This window comes from Argopecten irradians, chromosome 2 (genome assembly GCF_041381155.1).
Source record: "Argopecten irradians isolate NY chromosome 2, Ai_NY, whole genome shotgun sequence".
Lineage (NCBI taxonomy): Eukaryota > Metazoa > Mollusca > Bivalvia > Pectinida > Pectinidae > Argopecten > Argopecten irradians.
Window position 1 is genome coordinate 65,860,120 of NC_091135.1, and position 19,365 is coordinate 65,879,484.

General features: G+C 34.6%; 2 protein-coding genes across 3 annotated transcripts in view; one reads left to right on the forward strand and one right to left on the reverse strand.

The window, feature by feature from the left end:
• The window catches only part of LOC138316243 (protein FAN-like), a 52,642-nt gene extending 40,086 nt beyond the window's left edge, over positions 1 to 12,556 (forward strand). Inside the window, 1 exon segment of the mRNA XM_069257855.1 lies at positions 11,076 to 12,556. Within this exon segment, the coding sequence (XP_069113956.1) occupies positions 11,076 to 11,098 (23 nt within the window). The 3' untranslated portion in view covers positions 11,099 to 12,556.
• A 1,957-nt stretch (positions 12,557 to 14,513) lies between these two features.
• LOC138316244 (uncharacterized) lies at positions 14,514 to 19,154 on the reverse strand. Of its 2 annotated transcripts, XR_011207607.1 has the most exons (5): positions 18,733 to 19,154; positions 17,635 to 17,730; positions 16,143 to 16,330; positions 14,803 to 15,873; positions 14,514 to 14,617 (listed from the first exon to the last, which is right to left on the reverse strand). XR_011207607.1 is itself a non-coding variant. In XM_069257856.1 (4 exons), the coding sequence occupies exons 1-4, from the start codon at positions 19,091 to 19,093 to the stop codon at positions 15,793 to 15,795; spliced, it is 726 nt and encodes a 241-aa protein (XP_069113957.1). In that variant the 5' UTR covers positions 19,094 to 19,154; the 3' UTR covers positions 14,514 to 15,792. The 2 variants fall into 2 exon arrangements, 1 of the variants encoding a protein (XP_069113957.1); XM_069257856.1 differs by having other exon boundaries at positions 14,514 to 15,873.
• Between the last annotated feature and the right edge of the window lie 211 nt (positions 19,155 to 19,365).

Genomic DNA, 19,365 nt, shown 5'->3' on the forward strand with positions numbered 1-19,365 from the left:
TTATGTACTGTATAGCCACAGTGTTATGTACTGTACATACAGACTTTATAGCCACAGTGTTATGTACTGTACATACAGACTTTATAGCCACAGTGTTATGTACTGTACATACAGACTTTATAGCCACAGTGTTATGTACTGTACATACAGACTTTATAGCCACAGTGTTATGTACTGTACATACAGACTTTATAGCCACAGTGTTATGTACAGTACATACAGACTTTATAGCCACAGTGTTATGTACTGTACATACAGACTTTATAGCCACAGTGTTATGTACTGTACATACAGACTTTATAGCCACAGTGTTATGTACTGTACATACAGACTTTATAGCCACAGTGTTATGTACAGTACATACAGACTTTATAGCCACAGTGTTATGTACTGTACATACAGACTTTATAGACACAGTGTTATGTACTGTATAGCCACAGTGTTATGTATAGTACATACAGACTTTATAGCCACAGTGTTATGTACTGTACATACAGACTTTATAGCCACAGTGTTATGTACTGTACATACAGACTTTATAGCCACAGTGTTATGTACTGTACATACAGACTTTATAGACACAGTGTTATGTACTGTATAGCCACAGTGTTATGTACTGTACATACAGACTTTATAGCCACAGTGTTATGTACTGTACATACAGACTTTATAGCCACAGTGTTATGTACTGTATAGCCACAGTGTTATGTACTGTACATACAGACTTTATAGCCACAGTGTTATGTACAGTACATACAGACTTTATAGCCACAGTGTTATGTACTGTACATACAGACTTTATAGCCACAGTGTTATGTACTGTACATACAGACTTTATAGCCACAGTGTTATGTACTGTACATACAGACTTTATAGGCCACAGTGTTATGTACTGTACATACAGACTTTATAGCCACAGTGTTATGTACAGTACATACAGACTTTATAGCCACAGTGTTATGTACAGTACATACAGACTTTATAGCCACAGTGTTATGTACTGTATAGCACAGTGTAATGTATATACAGACTTTATACAGTGTTATGTACTGTACATCACAGACTTTATAGGACACAGTGTTATGTACTGTACATAGCCACAGACTGTATAGCCACAGTGTTATGACTTATACAGTGTTATGTACAGACTTTATAGCCACAGTGTTATGTACTGTACATACAGACTTTATAGCCACAGTGTTATGTACTGTACATACAGACTTTATAGCCACAGTGTTATGTACTGTACTACAGACTTTATAGCCACAGTGTTATGTACTGTACATACAGACTTTATAGCCACAGTGTTATGTACAGTACATACAGACTTTATAGCCACAGTGTTGTACCTGTACATACAGACTTTATAGCCACAGTGTTATGTACTGTACATACAGACTTTATAGCCACAGTGTTATGTACTGTACATACAGACTTTATAGCCACAGTGTTATGTACTGTACATACATACTTTATAGCCACAGTGTTATGTACAGTATAGCCACAGTGTTATGTACTGTACATACAGACTTTATAGCCACAGTGTTATGTACTGTACATACAGACTTTATAGACACAGTGTTATGTACTGTATAGCCACAGTGTTATGTACTGTACATACAGACTTTATAGCCACAGTGTTATGTACTGTACATACAGACTTTATAGACACAGTGTTATGTACTGTATAGCCACAGTGTTATGTACAGTACATACAGACTTTATAGCCACAGTGTTATGTACTGTACATACAGACTTTATAGCCACAGTGTTATGTACTGTACATACAGACTTTATAGCCACAGTGTTATGTACTGTACTGTGTACTAGTACATACAGACATTTTATAGTATACCACAGTGTTATGTACTGTACATACAGACTTTATAGACACAGTGTTATGTACTGTACATTCTCACAGACTTTATAGACCACAGTGTTATGTACTGTATAGCCACAGTGTTATTATAGGTACAGTACATACAGACTTTATAGACACAGTGTTATGTATGTACTACAGACTTTATAGTACATACAGACAGTGTTATAGTTCTGTATAGCCACAGTGTTATGTACAGTACATACATACAGACTAGTTATATAGCCACAGTAACTGTTATGTACTGTACATACAGACTTTATAGCCACAGTTGTTATGTAAACTGTACATACAGACAGTGTTATAAGCTAGGAGCCCACAGTGTTATGTACAGTACATACAGACTTTATAGAACACAGAGTTTTATGTACAGTGTTATGTTACTTTATAGCCACCAGTGTTATGTACTGTACATACAGACTTTATAGACACCAGTGTTATGTATGTACAATACAGACTTTATAGCCACAGTGTTATGTACTAGATCATACAGACTTTATACAGTGTTATGTATACAGACTTTATAGCCACAGTGTTATGTACATGTACATACAGACTTTATAGCCACAGTGTTATGTACTGTACATACAGACTTTCTAGAGTGTTATGTCTGTATAGCCACAGTGTTATGTACTATTATGTACATACAGACTTTATAGCCACAGTGTTTATGTACTGTACATACAGACTTTATAGCCACAGTGTGTTATGTACTTTTTACACGTACATACAGACTTTATAGACACAGAGTTATGTACTCCACAGTGTACATACAGACTTTATAGCCACAGTGTTATGTACTGTACATACAGACTTTATAGCCACAGTGTTATGTACTGTACATACAGACTTTATAGCCACAGTGTTATGTACTGTACATACAGACTGTTACCTTATAGCCACAGTGTTATGTACTGTACATACAGACTTTATAGCCACAGTGTTATGTACTGTACATACAGAGTCTTTATAGCCACAGTAGCCACAGTGTTATGTACTAGTACATACAGACTTTATAGCCACAGTGTTATGTACTGTACAGTACATACTTTATAGCCACAGTGTTATGTATATACCACTTTATAGGCACAGTGTTATGTATGTACATACAGACTTATATAGACACAGTGTTATGTACTGTGCATACATACTTTATAGCCACAGTGTTATGTACTGTACATACAGACTTTATAGCCACAGTGTAATGTATGTACATACAGACTTTATAGCCACAGTGTTATGTACTGTACATACAGACTTTATAGCCACAGTGTTATGTACTGTACATACAGACTTTATAGCCACAGTGTTATGTACTGTACATACAGACTTTATAGCCACGCAGTGTTATGTACAGTACATACAGACTTTATAGCCACAGTGTTATGTACTGTACATACAGACTTTATAGACACAGTGTTATTGTACTGTAGCATACAGTGACATATAGTACCACAGTGTTATGTTATGACACATACAGACTGTATAGCCACAGTGTTATGTACTGTACATACAGACTTTATAGCCACAGTGTGTTATGTACTGTACATACAGACTTTATAGACACAGTGTTATGTACTGTACATACAGACTTTATACACAGTGTTAGTACTGTAATGACCACAATACATACTTTATAGCCACAGTGTTATGTACTGTACATACAGACTTTATAGCCACAGTGTTATGTACTGTACATACAGACTTTATAGCCACAGTGTTATGTACTGTACATACAGACTTTATAGCCACAGTGTTATGTACTGTACATACAGTGTTATGTACAGTACATACAGACTTTATAGCCACAGTGTTATGTACTGTACATACAGACTTTATAGCCACAGTGTTATGTACTGTACATACAGACTTTATAGACACAGTGTTATGTACTGTATAGCCACAGTGTTATGTACAGTACATACAGACTTTATAGCCACAGTGTTATTACTGTACATACAGACTTTATAGCCACAGTGTTATGTACTAGTACATACAGACTTTATAGCCACAGTGTTATGTGTACATACAGACTTATAGCCACAGTGTTATGTACTGTACATACAGACTTTATAGCCACAGTGTTATGTACTGTACATACAGACTTTATAGCCACAGTGTTATGTACAGTACATACAGACTTTATAGCCACAGTGTTATGTACTGTACATACAGACTTTATAGCCACAGTGTTATGTACAGTACATACAGACTTTATAGCCACAGTGTTATGTACTGTACATACAGACTTTATAGCCACAGTGTTATGTACTGTACATACAGACTTTATAGACACAGTGTTATGTACTGTACTTTCATAGATTTACAGTAGAACAGTACAGACTTTATAGCCACAGTGTTATGTACTGTACATACAGACTTTATATAGCCACAGTGTTATGTACTGTACATACAGACTTTATAGCCACAGTGTTATGTACTGTACATACAGACTTTATAGCCACAGTGTTATGTACTGTACATACAGACTTTATAGCCACAGTGTTATGTACTGTACATACAGACTTTATAGCCACAGTGTTATGTACTGTACATACAGTACTTACATTTATAGCCACAGTGTTATGTACTGTACATACAGACTTTATAGCCACAGTGTTATGTACTGTACATACAGACTTTATAGCCACAGTGTTATGTATGTACTGTCTGACATACAGACTTTATAGCCACAGTGTTATGTACTGTACATACAGACTTTATAGCCACAGTGTTATGTACAACTACAACTTTATAGCCACAGTGTTATGTACTGTACATACAGACTTTATAGCCACAGTGTTATGTACTGTACATACAGACTTTATAGCCACAGTGTTATGTACTGTACATACAGACTTTATAGCCACAGTGTTATGTACTGTATAGCCACAGTGTTATGTACTGTACATACAGACTTTATAGCCACAGTGTTATGTACTGTACATACAGACTTTATAGCCACAGTGTTATGTACTGTACATACAGACTTTATAGCCACAGTGTTATGTACTGTACATACAGACTTTATAGCCACAGTGTTATGTACTGTACATACAGACTTTATAGCCACAGTGTTATGTACTGTACATACAGACTTTATAGCCACAGTGTTATGTACTGTACATACAGACTTTATAGCCACAGTGTTATGTACTGTACATACAGACTTTATAGCCACAGTGTTATGTACTGTACATACAGACTTTATAGCTACAGTGTTATGTACTGTACATACAGACTTTATAGCCACAGTGTTTATGTACAGTGTTATGTACTGTACATACAGACTTTATAGCCACAGTGTTATGTACTGTACATACAGACTTTATAGCCACAGTGTTATGTACTGTACATACAGACTTTATAGCCACAGTGTTATGTACTGTACATACAGACTTTATAGCCACAGTGTTATGTACAGTACATACAGACTTTATAGCCACAGTGTTATGTACTGTGCATACAGACTTTATAGCCAAAGGTTGTTTTGTTGGTTAATGTCTTTATCGGGTATCAAAGTTTGCATGTAAAGTGTTTGATGATGATTGTGATTCTATTTTGCAGTGGTTCCCCTGGGGCCCTAGTCGTGTATATTGCATTTTGGGACTGATCGGTCAACAAGATGGCCTCCTGGCAGCCATCTTGGATTTTGATAGTTAAAGTTTGTTATCGCTATTTCTCAGAAAGTACCAAAGGGATCATTCTCAAGTTTCATATGTACTTTCCATTTGGGCCCTAGTTGTGCATATTGCGTTTTGGGACTGATCGGTCAACAAGATGGCAGCCAAGCAGCCAAGCAGCCATCTTGGATATTGATAGTAAAAGTTTGTTATCGCTATTTCTCAAAAAGTACCAAAGGGATCATTCTCAAATTTCATATGTATGTTCCTCTTGGGCCCTCGTTGTGCATATTGCGTTTTGGGACCGATCGGTCGACAAGATTGCCGCCAGGCAGCCATCTTAGATTTTGATAGTTAAAGTTTGTTATCGCTATTTCTCAGAAAGAACCGAAGGAATCGTTCTCAAATTTCATACATAGGTTCCCCTGGGGCCCTAGTTGTGCATATTGTATTTTGGGACTGATCGGTCAACAAGATGGCCGCCAGGCAGCCATCTTTGATTTCATCATTGAAGTTTGTTATCACTATTTCTCAGAAAGTACTGAAGGGATCATTCTCAAATTTCATATGGAGGTTCCCCTAGGACCGTAGTTGTTCATATTGCATTTTGGGACCGATCGGTCAACAAGATGGCTGAGAGTCCGCCATTTTGGATTTTGATATTTACCGCTATTTCTCAGAAATTACTGAAGGAATTTCTGTCCAATTCCATATGTAGGTTCCCCTTGGGCCTCAGTTGTGCATAGTACCTTTTTGAACTGATTGGTCAACAAGATGTTCATGGCCAACCACCTGCCATCTTGGATTTCATCGTTGAAGTTTGTTACCGCTATTTCTCAGAAAGTACTCAAGCGATCTGTGTCAAATTTTATATGTTGTATTTTTTAAAAAGTTTGAAAAGCAGGGAAAAGATCCCTCTTTCCATTGTCAGACATAGATCATTCTTTGGTGGGCGCCAAGATCCCTCTGGGATCTCTTGTTTAAACTTAATATATTTTTCTCCTGATGGAATATTCATATATTATATTATGCATTTTTTTCTCTGGTGCTGGAATAGATAAAAGAAGATAGGTTAAAAACATGAAAAAAATGAAATGTTTATTTGTGGGTGGGGGCTTCAAAGGCTACGTAGTTTATGTTTGCCTTGAAGCCCTCCAGTGTCGTGTTTTGTACTGTTGCCAAAGGGAGGAGATTCCAGTGTGTGATGGTGTATGGAAAGAAGGAATACTTAAATGTATCCTTTGTTGCTGCGATGTGTCTGTATGCATAGGGAAGTGTGTGTCTAGTGCGAGTGTCTACAGGTGTTAGGTATTGTTCTGGGTTGATGGCAACAAGGTAATATGAATGCAAACAAACAGTAATTATGTTTAAATTAAATAGTAAGTAATTATTTTGATTGATATGATGAATGTAATACGCATGATTAATAGGGAGAAAATTTACATGTTTTCCCCATGAAGTTAAATGAATCCCACTAATAATGATAATAGTTATCCAGTCTTATTAAGATTAGACTTGAAATTTCCATTTATTGTGTCACCTGCAACACAAGGACGACACTTGTAGGTATCACTATGTTGGCAAAGGCGTCTGGGAAATGGTTTCCATGCAATAACATTAGTATTTATTGTCCGATTTCAACCAAATTTGGTACATTGTTTTATATTAATCAGATCTCAGGTGAGTTCGATAATGGTCAAAATCCGTCAATATTTGCAAGAATTACAGGACTTTAAAATTGTCAAAACAGATAAATCCATGGTGTCCGCTCCATAACTTTAGTATTCATTGTCAAATTCCAACCAAATTTGGTAAATTGCTTTATATTAATGAGAAATCGGAGTGGTTTGATACATGTCAGTATTTGCAAGAGTTATTGGGCTCGATAACTTCACCTAACTATTAACAATATTTTCAACTGTATTTAACTATTTTTTTGTGATATTGTGCAGTAGAATTCTTTTTTAATCAGGTATTATGGCTATACTGTGTACACAATGATACCCTGTTAATGATTGTGTCACCACCCTGCTGTGAGCAAATATCTCATCTTTACACTAGATATCGAAGGTTAATGAAACACCCAGTAAAACGTCAAAATTGCATAATTAGGACCCATGAAAACAACAAATTAAAGTTTCTTTACATCAAATATTTCCTATTATAAAGTAAATAGTTATGGAATGTAATCCAAAAGGAAAAAATAATGGATGCATGTTATGACAAAAGAATATATTTATATACATTAAATTTTTATTCATCAAGGTTTGAGTGGTATAATAATTAGATATAATTTAGTTTCTTTCCTAATCATGGTTTACAAAAGCGATGTTTTACAGCAATGACTGCTTTATATAATTACCAACCTGAAGTATGATGTACTGACCTCATGTACTACTATAATACTCAGTATGAGGTGTATACTGACCTCATGTAATACTATAACACTCAGCATAACAACAATGCATCAAATTACTTTAAATGTAGTTATTTATTCTTTGTTGCATATAATTTTCTGCTGGAGAGCAATTACATGTTATGAGCTGTACATTTTTTAAACATTGATATATAATAAGATCATTCAACATTTTAACGTGTTGTTTCAGAATTCATATTCCGTTCCACAAACATTCGCAATGTAAAAATTTCATTCCTATTGTCATATATATTATGTTCACTTACCTGAAATACTGGTTATATGATATATAGTTATTAGGCAGTTGTGCCTGTAATTTTTTAGGTCACCTGAGACGAAGTCTCAAGTGACCTATTCTAATCGCCTTTTGTCCGTCGTCGTGCGTCGTCCGTCGTGCGTCGTCCGTCGTGCGTCGTGCGTCGTCCGTCTTGCGTCGTGCGTCGTGTGTCGTATGTCTGTAAACAATTTACATTTTCGACTTCTTCTCCAAAACTGCTGAAGCAATTTCAATGAAATTTTGCACAAACCTTCTAAGGCATAAGGCCAATCAAAATTGTGAATTATATGGTCCCCACCCCCCAGGGGGCTGTGGGAGGGGCCAAAAGGGGTAAAATTGAGTAAAATTTCAAAAATCTTCTTCTCTACTTACAGATGTGGTAGAATCAAATACTCTTCATAGATAGAAAGGTCTTAAGGTCCTTTACAAAATTTGTGAATTATATGACCCTGGGGTCTCTAGTTTCCCCCTGGGGAGGGGGTTAAGTTTACTATACTTTATATTGAGAAAACACTTTTTTGCGCATTATTTGGTCATTTGTAATAGGAAATGAGTCAAATGTTGTCAGAATTATCAGTATGAGATGGCCATTTAATCCTATTAACAAATTTTCTATGACTGACCCCCAGCGGCCTTAGGGGCGGGGTCAAAAGGGGTCAAATAGGCTAAAACTTCAAAAATCTTCTTCTGAAATTCTGGAAATGGTAGAAACAAATACTTTTCATAAATAGAAAGGTCTTAAGGTCCTTTACAACAATTGTGAATTATATGACCCTGGGGTCTCACGTTTCCCCCTGGGGAGGGGGTCAAGTTTACTATAGTTTATATAGGGAAAACACATTTATGAGCATTTTTTGCTCAATTTTCATTGGAAGCGAGTCAAACTTGGTTAAAATTATTAGCCTGAGATAGCATTTTAATATCATATCCATATTGGTGCAGGCCGACCCCCTGGGGGCAGAGGGGCGGGGCCAAAAAAGGTCAAATAGGCTAAAACTTCAAAAATATTCTTTTAAAATTCTGGAAATGGTATAATCAAATACACTTTATAGATAAAAAGGTCTTAAAGTTTGTTTATAAAAATTGTAAATTATATGACCCTGGGATCTCCTGTTTCCCCTTGGGGAGGGGGTCAAGTTTACTATAGTTTATATAGGAAAAACACATTAATGAGCATTTTTTGCTGAATTTTCATAGGAAATGAGTCAAACTTGGTTAGAATTATTAGCCTGAGATAGCATTTTAATATCATATCCACATTGGTCCTGGCCGACCCCCTGGGGGTAGAGGGGCGGGGCTAAAAAAGGGTCAAATAGGCTAAAACTTCAAAAATCTTCTAAAATTCTGGATATAGTAGAATCAAATAATTATAGATGGAAAGGTCTTATAAAAACTGTGAATTATATGACCTTGGGGTCTTACGTTACCCCCTGGGGAGGGGTCAAGTTTACTTTAGTTTATATAGGAAAAACATATTTGTGAACATTATTTGCCCAATTTTCGTAGGAAATTAGTCAAACTTGATTAGAATTATTAGCCTAAGATATAGCATTTTAACATCCATATCCGTCCTCGATGACCCCCTGGGGGACCAGAGGGGCAGGACCAAACAGGGTCAAATTGATTAAAATTTCAAAAAATACCTGTAAGTTCACAGGTTTGATGGAAGCAAATACTCTTCATAGTCTAAAAAGGTCAAATTTATAAATCACTGACCAACTTCAAGGCCCAGCAATAGAGCATATAGTGTTTTTATGTCTTTCATTTGTTTTATTATTTGTTTCATTAAATATTCTAACTCAGGTGACCGTTAAGGCCCATGGGCCTCTTGTTTAACATTTCATTTAATTTCAAGATATAAGCGTCGTCATGTAAAGGTCTATTAGTCATATTGTGTTTTTTCATTTATTGTGACCTATTTTAATAGCTTCAAGCAAGGTTTGAAGTGCTACGAGGGTACTTGTTCATTATTTATGTATTACCATTTCATAAATGTGTTAAAAAGGTATATATATGTGAATCAATATAATGCCAGAAATATATTTTTGTACATAATTTTTCATTTTTGAATATCTAATGGTTGGATTTTTCATAATATTGTCTGCAGGAAAGACTTAACCTATTAAATATGAAATGATGTAATTACAAAAGTTGCCATATATATTCAACTGTTATATTGCAAATATATTATATTTCGTTTGTTTTCAGTACTTTGAATATGCAGTAAATATATTATATTTCGTTTGTTTTCAGTACTTTGAATATGCAGTAAATATATTATATTTCGTTTGTTTTCAGTACTTTGAATATGCAGTAAATATATTATATTTCGTTTGTTTTCAGTACTTTGAATATGCAGTAAATATATTATATTTCGTTTGTTTTCAGTACTTTGAATATGCAGTAAATATATTATATTTCGTTTGTTTTCAGTACTTTGAATATGCAGTAAATATATTATATTTCGTTTGTTTTCAGTACTTTGAATATGCAGTAAATATATTATATTTCGTTTGTTTTCAGTACTTTCAAAATGCAGTAAATATATTATATTTCGTTTGTTTTCAGTACTTTGAATATGCAGTTATCAAAAAAATATCATTAATGTGATACATTTTTCAATTGCCAAAATTCTCTTGTATATGTTGAATACATGCTAAGAATTATTATCTTGCCTATTCAATAAACAAATGAAAGAGAAGTCCAATAAAACCTATTTGACTTGTCAATATGTATTACACGCCTACTAAGAATACGGTTACAGTGAGGTAGATTCTGGTGATATAGGATGATGATCTAAATTATCCTTGGTAACGGTTACAGTGAGGTGGATTCTGTTGACATAGATGGTGACGTGAATTAACCTTGATACGGTTTCAGTGAGATGGAGTCTGGTGTCATAGATGGTGACGTGAATAATCCTTGGTATGGTTACAGTGAGGTGGATTCTTGTGACAGATAGTGACGTAAATTATCCTTGGTACGGTTACAGTGAGGTGGATTCTGGTGACAGATGGTGACATGAATCATCCTTGGTACGGTTACAATGAGGTGGAATCTGGTGACATAGATGGTGACAGACGCGTGAATTATCCTTGATACGGTTATGTCCTCTATGTGTACACAACTGTTCATTGTCGACTTTCCTATCATTACTACTTATCATTCGCTGCTATCTGTAGAGTTTGACCTGATGATGAACTTTTGCTCTAGTAATCCAACGCGAAACGCGTTTGCGGGGGATATTGTTTCGGACTCCGTCCGTCTGTCCGTCCGAGATTTTTTTCCGGGCTATAACTCAAAAACTGTTCAACGCAGCTCCTTTCAACTTTCTGTATTCACCAGGCAACTGCTCTAGGAGTGCCTTTTGCTGTGTCGGACCTTCCATTTTGGGAATTTTTTCCGTTACCATGGAAAAAATATAAAATTACTGTTTCCTTTTGTTTCTGGACTTTAACTCCAAAAATGTTCAACACAGCCACAGGAATTTTTCTGAATATATCAGACAAGTGCCCTGGTTGTTCCTTTTGCTATTGCAGACCTTCCATGTTTGGTGTTTTTTCTGTGACCATGGAAACTCACTAATGATACCAAATTACTGTTTCTTTTTTGTTTCCTGGCTATACCTCTTTAAGACTTTCTGTATATATCAGCCAAGTGCCTTAGTTGTGCCTTTTGCTGTTGCGGACCTTCAATTTTTTTGATTTTTTTCTGTTACCGTGGAAACTGAGTTAAAATACCAAATGACAGTTTCTTTTGTTACCTGCTGTTATTATTTTAAGTTTTACAATACTCGCATACTTCGACCTTGATGTATTTGGGTTTTATTCCAATTGCGGGGTGCGGGGGATAATGCTACGTTTTGCGACTCCTTGTTTCTCTTAGATGGCATACATTAATTGCATCGGTATTGTTCTTGGTCCTAGTCGCCTTATATATATGTCAAGTTCAAATCGTTTCATGAAAGCTTATAACTAGTAGACCGATATCTCAGATAGGTGATAAAAGTCACATTAGAATTCCATTACTTTTTACTTTCACGAGCTCACGACTCCCTTATAGTAATCAAAATCGTAGTTTTTGATGTTGATATTAGTACGAGAAATGCTCGAAATGTTCGTTTTTTCTCTTTTTGTGTTGTTCTGATAACTATTTAAACGGTACTTCGATATAAGATCAAATTAATTTAAAAAAAAAAAACAATATTTAGTACATATACTTAAATACACATAAGGATAATGTATGAGAACATTTCAAAATGTTATCGATGTTCGCAAGGGTTATCTTTGTTACTTTGAAGATACTGTAATGCTGATTAATGATTTTGCATTTAGGTTAATTAAATCCTTATCCTTGAAATACTTTTTATAGTCTGTATTTCTCTTTAAAAATAAAGTTGAGATGCACAGAGAAAGAAATAAAGCTTTAAAATGAAATCTCAATGAATCAACAGAGCCAGAGAATTTCAAATGACAAAGGAAAACTAGAAATAGTGATTATACACATGTAGATAGTTACTCCCTGATACTGGTCAAAAGTCAAGTACACCTCCTATCGTCGTTTATCATAAGTCAATACGGCAGCTATTTTAATACTGCACGTTATGAGTAGTGCTGGATTTAAAGGGATAACTCGATGAGGCTGGTTCAAATTATATAATCATGAAGCAAAATAGGGTAAAATATATTCTGCATTCCTTAAACATGAAACAAAAATATTGCCAAATTCCACGAAATTGTTATTTAATAACTAATTTAATTGTACCGTTGAAATTCAAAATCGTATAGCTAAACGTAGCAGAGGAAGTTTGTAATAACAGAGGACTTTTCTGGCATATCACAGGAATAACATCCATTAGAACTGGTTTGTTTCTGATATGTATGTAAATTTAGATGCACTCATACACTAAGTTGTCATTTTAACCAATATGGGCTTAAAGGCTGCTTTGAATAATTTAACTTTTAACCTATTTGTAGAAAAGAAGTAATTATAGTCTTGTTTTAACATCGGTCACACTATGGGTTTTAAATGCGGTAATCTAGATTTGAAAGCAATACATGACACTAAGCGTTAACAGAATATTTATCTCGAATCTGGGTTCGGCAGTCGGCACCGCTGTATACAAAGAGAGAGAGAGCGATCGCACACGAGTTCACAAAGGATGTGACTTTCGCTAGGAGCCAATTAGTAATACAAAGGGTTTGTATCTGACGAATTTTGAAATTGGATCACTTTGAGTATAAACATGTTAACACTGAAACGACGTTAGAACTCTACATTTATGCATGCTCTTGATACACAATTGATTATTCTAATTACGAAGCTGAAGTTGTTCATTACACATTACTCGCACACATATACCTTTCATTTAACAGGTATGTAAGGTCGTTATATATATTAGAAGAGTGCATGCGTAGTTTGAAAGACCGTTATATTAGTATTATCGCCTACCAAATCTGCTACGTATTCGATATATTATGAAGTGGCAATTATATAGTATAGTTTTTACTAAATTTCAAGCGTTTTGATTATCAGATACTTCAGTTTCGACAAATGATGATTGCTGACACAATATCTTTTAGTGCTGACACAATATCTGTCAGTGCCCTAATGTGTATTTCATGATGAGATGAAATATATTGCACCAGTATATAGGTCGCAGTTTTATCTGGTTAGTGTGCCTACTGATACAACTTATATCCTGATCAGTAGATAAAATACCGATAAAACGTAGGTGAGTTGTACCACCCATCATGTAACTAACGTCAAGGTTAGCAGTTCTGAAGTCAGCATCTCATTAACTACCCGTAACCACCAATATTCATGAAATCTGCAGATATCTAGTAATTTCTCATGCTATATATAAAAAGTATATTATTTGTTACCAGATAAAGAAATAATTTATCTGCCGGACTAGTAAAGGCGGTGTGCTGTTGATCTTGGGCTTTCCAAATCCTGATAATCTATATTGACTCTTACGTGTTATCTTAAACTAGATCTAGGAGTGATTTATCCTTATCAACAATTGTCCAGTACATGTAGCCTGGCGTGCTATATACCTGATTGTCATCCTTCAGGAAATGATTTGTCACTATCTAATATCAAGGCTATCTCTAAAAGACGTAATTCAGCATTAAGGAAAAAAACGTTTAAGTCCACCTCATCTTGTCTACTTCTGAACAATACAATTAAATTAATAATGATACGAAAATTAAATTTATATTTCAACCTGGTACGAAACATTTTCAAGTTCTTTAAATAAAGAAGTTATGAGGATCTAGGTCAATAATCGATTTGTTTATATGAAATAAACTCGAATTGTTTGTACACACATTTATTTTGTTAAAATTCAAACAATGACAGGGTGAATAATATACACAGCGTATTTCAGTAATGATCTTACTTTAATTCATAAAGTCTACCTTCAGTAATGATCTTACTTTAATTCATAAAGTCTACCTTCAGTAATGATCTTACTTTAATTCATAAAGTCTACCTTCAGTAATGATCTTACTTTAATTCATAAAGTCTACCTTCAGTAATGATCTTACTTTAATTCAAAAAGTCTACTTTCAGTAATGATCTTACTTTAATTCATAAAGTCTACCTAAAGAAAAATCACAAAAATGATTTACTCTAATACATCATTCAAACTGACAGGGATGTTATCAAACTTCTGTTGAAGACGAATTAATGTTTCAGATTAAAATAATTAAAATATATAACTTCACATTAAGAAAATGTTTCTAAATTAGGTAGATCGCTTGAAAAAACAACATTGTATAAATACTACTTACATCAGACGGCGATAGTCCCTAGTGTCATCCCGACACTATCATTGTCACCGAGGGATGACACTAGGCGCTATCACATTTATTTATTATAAATCCTAAATATAACATTACAAAACAGTGTATTTTAATAAAAAGGTCAAAACAAACTGTACACTAATTATCCAATAGAAATGAGAGAAATAGAAAATGACATCCAAGATTACAATTAATTCGCAAACATGCACAAAAACAGTAATTTCAAACGTAACCAGTCACGACATCGGAACACTAACAGAAAACATTGCATACCACATCCAAAATACACAAAAATATGAAACTATTTTATATACGATACGACAACGGAGTAGACATGTGTTAATACTACAAATACGTGAATTGTGAATCACATATTGTGCGCTAATATTTGTGAAATATTATAATGCTATTTTCCACAACAAATGATTTTTCAATGATTTGCATTGTTACAACACTGACATTACAAAGACAGGTATAAGCTCTATCAAAATAATACATAGTGGAGGGTTTCATACCATTCGTTGTGTATGACTAGATTTGCATCGCTGTATATATCGCCCAGTTATTTTTCAATCCACATCACATCACACTATCGTTTCACTCCTGGTATGTACCAGAATCGTTTTTGACCACCGTATAACAATAAGTGATAATATTCACTGTCTCATTGCTATGGTAGAGCAGTCGTTGAATACCCGATGACAAAGCTTTCAATGAGTATTAAGTCGTCACATATAAGCAGATCTTTGGTAATGTCCTGAGATATCGCAAGGGAGAAGCACATCGTACTAGAGAACGAATAACGAATATCCACAAAGTACACGTTTTTCATTCTGGTCTGTTACGTACGCCTTCGTCTCATATCGTCCCTACAGGAAAATTGAGGAGAGCATATATAACATTTCAAACATAAATTAGTAATACATAAAAGGCTATTATAAATAATACAAGATTTAGAGTATTGTTGTTTACAGCTGTAATGTATTTGATTGGTACTTACATAAACTGAATGAAACTAAAATGAAGTTTTACAAAAGTCAATTGCACACAAGAAAGTTTACTTAACGTTCATTTGTAACGTAGGTACAAAAAAGATAAGATCATCACAGAAATTAGATTATGTCGGCCCATAACATACCTTTGGGAGATAGCTAGGTATTTTCTTGTCCTTCACCCAAGACCACTGTGCCTGAGCTTTATATGGACAGAAGATGAGTCTGTCCGGCTGCTGGTCATCTAGTGTACACATGTCCCAGTGGTTGTCGTACAGGTCTTTATTATTGTACTTAACCTCCAGTACAAACTCACCGCCCGTGTACTCCTCCTCTACAACACATTTATATATATTTATACAATAGCATAATGACACAAGACAAATTAAACTGATTTCACGGAAGTTTATTAATTTCACATGATAGATTTTAGGCATTTCTGAGGGGTTACTCTATAAGTTATAGGATATAAAGATTCACCTAAGCAATTAATATAGATCTGAATACCCCAATGCGCCAGAGGAATTCCCTTAGAAGCGGGGTTGTTAGGTCCAAAGATATGTATGTCCGAAGATATTAATTAGACTATACAATTCTAAAATACTAAAATATTTTTTTTTCTTCATATTCTAATCACTTTTATATAGTTTAGAGGTCAGTTTTGCATAGCCTGAAAGAAGAGTAGATCGAGTATTACATTCTTATATGACGTTCTACACGTATAACGTTTTCGCAGGACATTTTAAAAGTGTCAGTTATTGGCCAAGCTAAACTATTGCATTGGCTAAGCTATCAATGCGCCATAATCGAACTTGTGTTATTGTAAATATAAGTAAATACAAAAAAATGATTAGCAAATTAGTACCTCAAAAAGTTATTAAAATTAAAAACATTATTCTCAATAGAAAAATTGTAATTAAAAAAAAAACCCGCTCCTAAGAAGAATGTTTTTCCATTTTTTGACAATGACTGCATAATATATATTGAGATTAATACGTTAAAGTGAATAGTCAGGCATAGAAAACATGCGTTCTATGGCCTTCCAAAAGTCCTTGAATATCAAAACGGCGGTCCGATTCTGCTTAAATTGTCCAATTTTGACCATTGAAATTACGGAAAAGTCCCGTGAAATTTTGGCACATTTTAAAAGAACAACTCTTTGACAGCGAGGCTGCGTGGAAATATCAACAAGGACATAGCCAACCGAGAGGACATGTAAGGATTCCTGTAATATTAATTAACTCCTTCGTATGCAGAGCATTTTGGACAGGAAATCTTATATTTCTATTTCATGAAAAATTAAAAACCATTTTTGCTGACGTTAGCCTTCCTTTGCTCGACTATATGGGGCCGCGATGGCCAAGTGCTTAAGATGTCCCGACATAGTACGGCTTTCTTCCTCCAACAAATTTGGCGCGTCCTTCCATAACCCTGACTATTAATAGGACGTTAAACTAATAAAACCCCTAAACTCATTGCCCGACTATTGACTTTAATTCGACCTTAGTTTCTGAAAAGGGATACATTTCATCGATCTTGTATTTCATATTTTTCTATTGCTTTCTTATATTTCATATGTTGACCAGACCAATAACTAGAGATCAAAAGAGAAATAATAATAAGACAAAATGAACTTACCAAATGTATAATTAAGAAAAGTTCTAGATTTGATCCCACCTTTCTTTTCGTCTGGCAGCATAATCGTCTTTCCTACAAGTACTCGTTCACCCACCTCTAAAATACCAGAAGGAAACTATCCATTATCATTATTATCGTACTAATAGCAAATACTAGTTCAAGGAATATATTCACTTCTTGATGTATGCAAACGTAGGGGGGCACTTACGTTTGGTGTTTTCGCTAACATATATACTTTGTATATCTTAATGTCGTGGCCTTAGAAATGCTCACATATTTGAATAGGTTTACATAATCTCCCAAAATGCATGTAGGACTAAATCGTATTTGGGCAATGTATCTTTAACCTTTTAGTATTTATCCTGCATGCATATATAGCAGTTTGATGATGAATATCAGTACCGCTATTTGACAAACACCATACGTACAACAATTATGTAAACACGACTAAATATAATTGTATTAGGACTTTGTTCCCCATCACTTACTTTACATTGTAGCCACAACATCACTTAGCTAAGGACTTTTGAGCGATCATTTCTGTTGAAGTGCATGATAGAAAGTTCAAGTGTTTGACCGACAATAATCTTTTATTAGATTGTCCATAAATCGTATGAGATACTTTTGTCATACAAGTATCTATACAAGTTTATTATCAATTTCTCCAGATACAGAAAGTAAATATGTATTAAGCAGAGAATTGTACGAATAAGTAAATAATTATAGAAACAAGACATTGCATTGGTCATTAGATATCTATATGCTTAGGTGGTTTATAAATGTGAATGTCTAATTTATATTAGGTTTAATTGAACTTGATTTTTAATTGATTTTAATTATTTAAAAATTTGCTTATTATTTTTCTTATTTCTTGTATTGTCCTAAAATTAGACAAAAGTCGTCCCATATGATGCTATAATTTGTTCAAGGTGTCTCTTGAAACATTTTACTTTCAAAATCACGATCTAAAAATACATTAAGTCGAAACAATTGAATCGTGCATTTACCTTAACTTCATTAATGTATGCAACTAGAATAAATTCCCAATATTGATTGGAAAGATACTGTTGACTTTAACATCCAAGGTTGATAACTTACCACAACCATTGTAGAGATCTCCTATTGACACATAATTGTTTGTCTTAATGAAGTTATCCCATAATTTCTTTGACTCTACGAAGTCAGGGTTATCCTCATCTTTTATTTCGTCCATATCCTCTTTAGCATCCTTCTCAATGTCGTTTGACTCTTCTCTCTTTGTGAGATGCAATCCATCGTCCTGATTTGTATCGGCACCCTGTCCTTGCTGTCTGTTACGATTCATGATGTCCTCGGGAGGGCCATGGTTAAAATACGTGAAATAGACGCTGAAGATCATACAGCAGAAAACGAAGAGGATGACCACAGGGATGCGTTTGGCGTACATGACTCCCGGGTTACAGATACGTTTGATACTCATGATGGTATAGAGAGCTATATATGTCCGACTGAAAGGCTCGGCTATAATAATGTAGATTGTGTCCTTGATCTCATGACGTCATAGGTGATAACTCGTGCAGTGCATGGTGGATAACGACCATTGATAACAAATTTGTTAACAAGCTTTACGTGAGTTTCTATAATTTAATAAAATTCTTTTTCATATTGTCTCTGGCACTAAAAGCGCTAATATTAGCAAACACTCATCAACATATAAATGATAAATATATTAATTGATCATTCCTAAAGTCA

What these genes read in the sequence shown, in the direction of transcription:
- LOC138316244 (XM_069257856.1), bottom strand. Translation starts at nt 19,093, where the DNA reads ATGAGTATCAAACGTATCTGTAACCCGGGAGTCATGTACGCCAAACGC. An exon ending in AGATCTCTACAATGGTTGTG is followed by an intron (nt 17,731 to 18,732) that starts GTAAGTTATCAA and finishes CTGGTATTTTAG; the next exon opens with AGGTGGGTGAACGAGTACTT. An exon ending in TTTTCTTAATTATACATTTG is followed by an intron (nt 16,331 to 17,634) that starts GTAAGTTCATTT and finishes AATGTGTTGTAG; the next exon opens with AGGAGGAGTACACGGGCGGT.